At 35.7% G+C, this 6,954-nt stretch overlaps 3 protein-coding genes across 5 annotated transcripts in view; 2 read left to right on the top strand and 1 right to left on the bottom strand.

Annotated features, from left to right (window-relative positions):
- Nucleotides 1–3,306, top strand: part of LOC109546254 (venom allergen 3) — an 18,571-nt gene extending 15,265 nt beyond the window's left edge. For both annotated transcript variants that reach the window (XM_019917152.2, XM_019917151.2), the window contains exons 3-6: nt 622–771; nt 830–1,049; nt 1,112–1,274; nt 1,364–3,306. In XM_019917152.2, coding sequence (XP_019772711.1) covers nt 622–771; nt 830–1,049; nt 1,112–1,274; nt 1,364–1,451 — 621 coding nt within the window. In that variant the 3' untranslated portion in view covers nt 1,452–3,306. The remainder of the gene's footprint in view (nt 1–621; nt 772–829; nt 1,050–1,111; nt 1,275–1,363) is intronic.
- A 953-nt stretch (nt 3,307–4,259) lies between these two features.
- Nucleotides 4,260–5,550, top strand: LOC109546282. The gene is made up of 5 exons (XM_019917206.2): nt 4,260–4,565; nt 4,620–4,832; nt 4,886–5,105; nt 5,159–5,265; nt 5,318–5,550. Exons 1-5 carry the CDS (start codon nt 4,386–4,388, stop codon nt 5,441–5,443), a joined length of 846 nt encoding a protein of 281 aa, XP_019772765.2. The 5' UTR covers nt 4,260–4,385; the 3' UTR covers nt 5,444–5,550.
- The window catches only part of LOC109546221, a gene marked incomplete in the record, with an annotated part of 19,481 nt that continues 17,998 nt past the window's right edge, over nt 5,472–6,954 (bottom strand). For both annotated transcript variants that reach the window (XM_048668464.1, XM_048668465.1), the window contains 1 exon segment: nt 5,472–6,954.

Below are 6,954 nucleotides of genomic sequence, written 5' to 3'. Positions count from 1 at the left end.
ATTGAATTTTATGGCAATTATCAAATGCATGTTGACAAATGTGTGATTTATGATATTCTCTGTTTTTTATGTATTATTGGTGTTCTTTGAGTCTTTTGTGTAATGGTCTTGAGGTTTCTCCTATATAAAATTTATTGCATCCGCAAGGAATTTTATAAATTAAATTTTTTGTATTTTCAATTATATCATGAGGTTTTGTTACTGAAATTTTACTTCTAATTGTATTTTCAGTTTTGAAGATAGTCCTAATATTAMATTTTTTACCTACTCGTTTAATTTGATCTGAAAGTCCCGGAATAAATTAAATGAAAAGGTTCGTAATAGGTTTATTTTGAATATGAGTAGTTGTTAGTTGTTCCAAGTCGGTATCTCTGACCGTTTTCGAGATATTTCACATTGAAACATCTAGTTATTTTTTACCTCCCTATACAAATACACAATTAAATCCAATAAAAGCACGATAATTTACATTAAAAATTCAAAATTTTATGGCAGTTTTGTATTGATTTCAATAAATTATGATTTTTTAAAGCTCTTTATTCAACTGCAAACACGACAATATGTAACCGCGTTGCGTGCCGTCGTGATTTAAATTTTTAAATAAAATTTTCCTGCAAGCAGATTCTTCATAACCGTCCAGTTAGCATGGTCCTAGACATATCAGAAATCAGAACCGCCTGGCAGGACAGCGACTTTATCACTGACTGCTTGTGCTGGCACAACGTTTACCGACAAAGACACAATTCACCTCCCTTGACTATGTTACCTGAGGTAAATGGACTAATTGCCTTAATCGACTAGTTTCCACTAGACTCTTCTCCCCTTGTAGTTGTGCCATTTAGCTCAAACATGGGCCAATCATCTGGCTCACACCAACCGTTTCTACTACAGAAACGACAAAGACATCGGTCAGAACTTGTTCTGCAGAAGCACCAATGCCCTCATTACTGACGTGACTGGCCAGGAAGTCACCACTTATTGGTACTCTGCAGTGAAACAGTATGATTTCGGTGATGAACCTGATCGATTAAGGGCTAATATTAACGCAGGTAGCTGGAAAGGAATTGTTAGCGCAAATGGGGTTTTTGATTTTTTTTGTGTGTTCATGCAGGCCATTTTACCCAATTAGTTTGGGTCACCAGTAAACACTTAGGGCTGGGAAAAGCCCGTTCTCGTTCGGGGAAAATTGTGGTTGTGGCTCATTACGCCCCAGTGGGGAACATTTGCGGGGCTTACCTGCAGAACGTTTTTCCGCCCTGCGAGGACCTGCCCCGGTATGTATTGGGGTTGCGGCCCTTTTCTCCTCTTTAAAGGCAAAAAATCGCTTGAAAGGGCATTGAAATGTGTGTTTTTGTTCTTTTAGAATTCCCCATCCTCTACCCAAGAAGATGATAATGTCTGGAAGCACGGCGAGTGATACAGATAGTCAATCCACTACAAGCACAGCGTGATTTGTTTTGCTGATGGAATTTGCGGGAGTTTTTAGTGGTTTTTTTAGAAACTTTTATTCTGCTTTAGTCTAAACGCCGATGTCCTTCCAGGCTCTATATCTAGACGTATTTATCTAATTAATCAAAAGCGCAAATGGGTTTTGGTATCTACTAAATTTTACTTTTCCTTAGCAGCTCAACAATTATTCCAATTGGAATTAGTGCTTGTTTGCAATTAACCACTTTGTGCGTTAGTTCGGATATTTTTTCAGGGGCTGAAACATCTGGAAGGAGAAACGTTGAAGATGGTTCGTCGCAATATTTTCTCAACTGTTTGTTGGGCTAAAAATACGAACTTTTCCAATTTTAACCATTGGAAATTAAGTTATTTCGTGCGTTAATCGTTACAGCCTTTAGTTAGGAGCTGATAACTTTTTTGCTTTTTTCTTATGTACATTTTTTATATCAAGTAGCTGATGCAAATGCAACTATTTTTAAGTGAAAAAGGTCCACTTATTTCACGTATTCGGATCAATGGAAAACGAAGTTGCCATCATTGAATGAGCCAAATTTCAACCTTAGGGCTTGCGAGTTTCAGGTTTTTAAAGTCAGATTTGCCTTTAGCAAAATTTTTGAAAAATTTGTAAAAATTGGTGACCCGGTCGACTGAAATGATATTTTGCATAATTTTCAACTAAAGCTTCCTCCGTGTTTCAAATATAAGGTTTTGATCTGCAAGGGTTGGCGAGTTACAATTTTTTTAAGTGAGAGGTGCACATTTTCTTATGGCAAGTTGTTTGAAAATTTCGCAAAATTTGGTGATCAGTCCGAATAAGATAATGTTCAGTAGATGTCTCAACTGAAGCATCTTCTGTTGCTTATCAAAGTTTCAAGTTTTAATCTGCTTAGGCATTATAGTTATGACTTTTTTGAGTCAGAGGGGTACTTTCGCTCAAATGGGGCGCACTTTTAAATAAGCGACTAAGTTACAAAAATTGGCTAGAAATTTACTTAAAATTGAGGACTGCTGGGTAAAAAAAAGTTTAAGTTAAAGTTTCCCAAATATAATGATCTGCAAGAGTTGATAAGTTACAATTTTTTAGTCAGATATGCATATTTTGCAGCATTGTCCGATCAGGAGGACACTGGTTTGAAAAACGTATTGTTTCTGGAAAATGGTTTATTCTAACGAGATAAAATAAGAGAACCTTTCCTGCTTAAAAATATTGGGAAAAAAACAGTAAACCCCAGCGTCGAAACGATTTTTAAACCTGACAATTTGCCCAAAATGCCTAGAAGTTCATAGTTGCTTTGTTACCAAAACCCATACTGCTCGATACTGCAAAGAATAAGCTTTAAAAATAATTATTGTGATTTTAGGAAACTGAGCCTATAAAGCGAACGAAGTGATGATACGTTAGACCTGTTTAGCCGTTAAATATTAATCAAGTTTAGGGGCAAAGTTGATTTTTCTAATGTTCTTACGCCTAAATAGTTGTTAATTTGATTTGGGACTGAGCTACTCAACCAGGAAAACCTAATCAACTTTTGTTACTGAACTGATTGTTAATCAGCTTTCGAACAATCAAACACTACAATCAAAATTAAGCTTAGACTCAATCATTTATATAAATTTGTAGTTCTTTCAGCCACCACCAAACCGTTGGTATTTAATTAAAGACTGAATATGAGGCGAAAGTAGTTTGTTAATCGAGTACTGGCTGCAATTGTTAATTCCAACCCTGTTAATTTGTGAATTATTACAAAAAATTGTTGGTAGTTTAAAGCGCTTTTTACAGCCGTCCGAATAGTGAAGGAAAATTTAGGGGCTAATATTTAGTCAACTGTTGTTTTGTAAAATAAATTTTATGGCTTAGCTGTGTCTTTCTATCAGCCTTTCCTGCCACATTTCCTTGCTACATCTCTCTCAATCGATCATCAAATCAATCATCAATCAAATCGCTTGCCATGAGCATGCAAAAAGCAATTACAAATCATGAGCTCGGCTGAATGTTGATCTGCCATTTAGGCATTTTTAATTCAAAGTTTCAGGAAAATAGAGCAAAAGACCAATTGCAAAAAATCTTGTTAATATCAAGTTACGTATTCAGTAGCTCGTAATGCTGCGACCAAAGAAGCATTAGTAAATTATGCCCTTTACACAAAATATTGAGCTCAAAGGGCTCAAAAATTGAAACCCAAGCAGGGGAGAATGGTGAACTTTCCAACGTCGAAAGGTGGTTGGAAAGCACATTTTCAGAAGAAATATTACTAAGAAAAAAATGTTATTAAGAGGATCTACAACAGATAGTCCAAAACCAGATACATGATTACTTTTTCTTTACGTGAATTAAACATGAAATTAAACGGTTTTATACACATTATCGGTAAGAACAGTTCGAGTTTTAAGTATTTTTTGCTCAATCTTAATTAGTCAATTTTGCCACAGTAGACTGCTTTACTATGTAAAGTAGAGGTGTTCTGCTGCGATCACATCTTGGTTGCGAATTTTTGACCCATTTTTCAAACCGACAAAAATCAGACTTTCGTGCGTTTGAAATGGAAATTTAAGCGCTATCAACCTCATAAGTGTTCTATAGGGTGTGAAAGTTTCAAGTTGCTATTTGCTTTAAATATCCTCCATAAACCATTATTAAATAGTGATTTTGTTTATCATCAGTGTACAAAATACCAATACATATCTATGCAATTGTTTTGCCTGTGTTTTTTATCCCCTGTGTTATTATAAAAGAAAATTGAATATGGCGCCAAATTGAAAGTCTGGTCGCTCAGCCCGCAAGAGCGCTGCACATGAGTGGGAGGTCGAGTAGTCTGTGGCACAAGCCAGATCACAGAGTAACCTCTGTGGTCTGTGGGCACAAGAGTGTGGCGAACGAGAGTGCCTCTAACCTCTGTTTTCTGTGGTTTGTTTACAAGCAAGAAAACAACGTTAAAATGCCTCCTGTGAAAGTAAAGGGTAGTTGTTGTGTGCCCCATTGCCCCAACGTTCGGGGAGTGTCCAAAAAGCAGTTTTTCAAAGTTGGGGCCAATCTGGAAAACAGGCAAAAGTGGATGATTGGCAAAACCGTCATCCCCAAGTCTCAAATTGTGCATTGCTGCGAAGACCATTTCGATGTAATTATGCCTTTTACACACCTCAAGCCATAACTGTTGCAACATCTATTTTAGTTGCCCAATGATGCGGTGAATTACATTCGATGCAAATATACTCCTGGCACCAGGCTGAAGATTCGCCCAAAGATTCTGCCCCACAGAAAACTGCCTGTAAATGTCTGCAGACTGTGTTTGGATATTATTTACAATGACGATATAACTGTGGACATATCTGCGAAGCATGGTTATGAAAATGCTAAAATTGTAGCCACCCTACTTCCAGAAATCGTAAGAAATCAGGCGAATTGTGCTGTCTCGAAACTGAGTGGATATTACTTTAGGACTTCTCACTGACGATAGAACCAGTGGCCTGCTTGAAATGCTTCGAGCCTTTACAAAAGTACTACAAACTCAAGCAGAACGTCCTCAAAAGTGAAATTGTTGTAGTAAATTGTATCAAATCCATTGTGAAACGGTCACCCAGGCGGCTGTTGGATAAATGTGAAATAGACCTGTTTGATGAGTACAATGAGATTAAGGAATTTGTAGAAAAGGAAAAAGGTAGTTTTCCAACAAGATGAGTGGGACTTTTTCTTAATTGTTTGCGAATTTAGAGAAACGGAAGCTGGTTGAGGTCAATCGCGATTTTCACGTTGAGGGAGAAAAACCGCATAAAGATCATGAGGAGATTTTAATACAAGTGGAAGAAGATGGAGCTGAGGCATGGAATTATTTTTTTACATTTATCTCAAAACTGATAAATTTAATTCTAGGACATGGATGCAGTTGGTGAATCGGCAAACCAAAGTTTTTCTGCGGAAAGCAGCATGGACATGCAATATGTGACCACTTCGAACAATGCTGAAGAATCCGCAAATTCATTCGAGATGTTTGAATAAAATTTTGTTATCAAGTAATAAAGCCGGATGTGTTTAATTACTTTATTCATAATTGTACAATATTTACAAATTGGTTGATCTATTAAAGCCTAAGCTAAATAAGTAAACTTATCTGTTGTTACTCTAATGAAAATCTAAATTTAATTAAGTACGTATACATAATTCAGGAACAAGTTAGGTAGAACAAAAATCAACAACATTGGCAAAAGCAGCTGAATATGCCCTATTTGTCTAGTATGTGAGCTAAAAGCTGGTTTAAATAGTGATTTTCGACTATACTAGAAAATGGATAATTATCGTTGTAGAGTAGAAATTCCCCACTTTAAACGCATCGAGAAAACTGTACTTAGCGACTTTTTCCGTTCCACATTTGTATATACACTGCTTTTATATACACTTAAATTCCTATACATGTACGTTCGAGTGTCTACTAACTACAAACAATTTTTCGGAGTTACATAATTTCGATATTCATATTTGGTTTGTAACATTTAAATATATACTTAAGTGATATGTCTTAATTATACTCTAACAGCTATGAATGGTCCTAAGAATACTCTTAATAACTATAAATTAATTACTTGGTTTTAGATCAATACGTACGCGAGTGTTCAATATAAGAAGCGACAGCGGTAAGGTGTAAATTATATTTTAGGGAAAGAACGGCGCTCTCAATTGATTGATGACGAAAAGCGAACATTTCGCTCAAAATAGTATGCATATGTTTTACAGAGTGATTCAAATTTTAATCGGGAACATGAAGGAGATTATAGGACTTAAAAACATAAGTCTGTTTTTTAGATGTTAGAGAGATGAAATAGAAGTTTTTTGCTGGTCCAATCTTTGGACTGTTTTAAAGAGATGTTTTTTGATGGAGGAATTCCCACCTTTGAGTCAACAGTTCCCGAGGACATGACTCGACTTTTAGCTATTTTTCAGATATGTTTTTCAAATTTGGACGAAGCACAGCCATCGATTAAAAGCGTCTCCGATTTTTGTTCACGGCAAACAACAAACTTCTACCAAAAAAACCAAAAACAAACTTGTTTAACACTCTTCTAGTCCTTCGAAAATTGCATAGCATTATTTAACGATTTTGCTATTAACTGGAATAAAACAAAAAAAAGAGACAAAAACTATTCTGAAACAAACAGAAGATCTAATAAAATTTCGTTAAACTCCAGTGGAACATGACAAAAGAGGACGCAAAAAACTATTGCCCTGTACATTCAACAACCGTTGAATTGAACCGATTTTTATTGCAAGCTAAGACTGCAATAATTAGGTGGGCTAAACAAATCAAACCTGCTATTTTTACCATTTAGAATCTCTCGCAGGCGAAGCTTATCTGAAGCGTTCTTTTTGTTTTGGTAAACTTTGTCATAATTTTTATTTTTCAAGAAAATTTTGTCGCTGATGCTGCAGCTTTAATAACACCACCAAAAAAAAATTGGAACTAAAAGTTTTTTCTTTCTAAATCAGTTTTTAGGCAACTCGAATTTTTGCCAAAC

Source organism: Dendroctonus ponderosae, unplaced genomic scaffold, assembly GCF_020466585.1.
Source record: "Dendroctonus ponderosae isolate FM_Combo_2020 unplaced genomic scaffold, Dpon_F_20191213v2 Dpon_F_20191213_7, whole genome shotgun sequence".
NCBI classification, from domain to species: domain Eukaryota; kingdom Metazoa; phylum Arthropoda; class Insecta; order Coleoptera; family Curculionidae; genus Dendroctonus; species Dendroctonus ponderosae.
The sequence above is the reverse complement of the archived record's forward strand: the minus strand, read 5'-3'. Positions and strand labels throughout refer to the sequence as shown.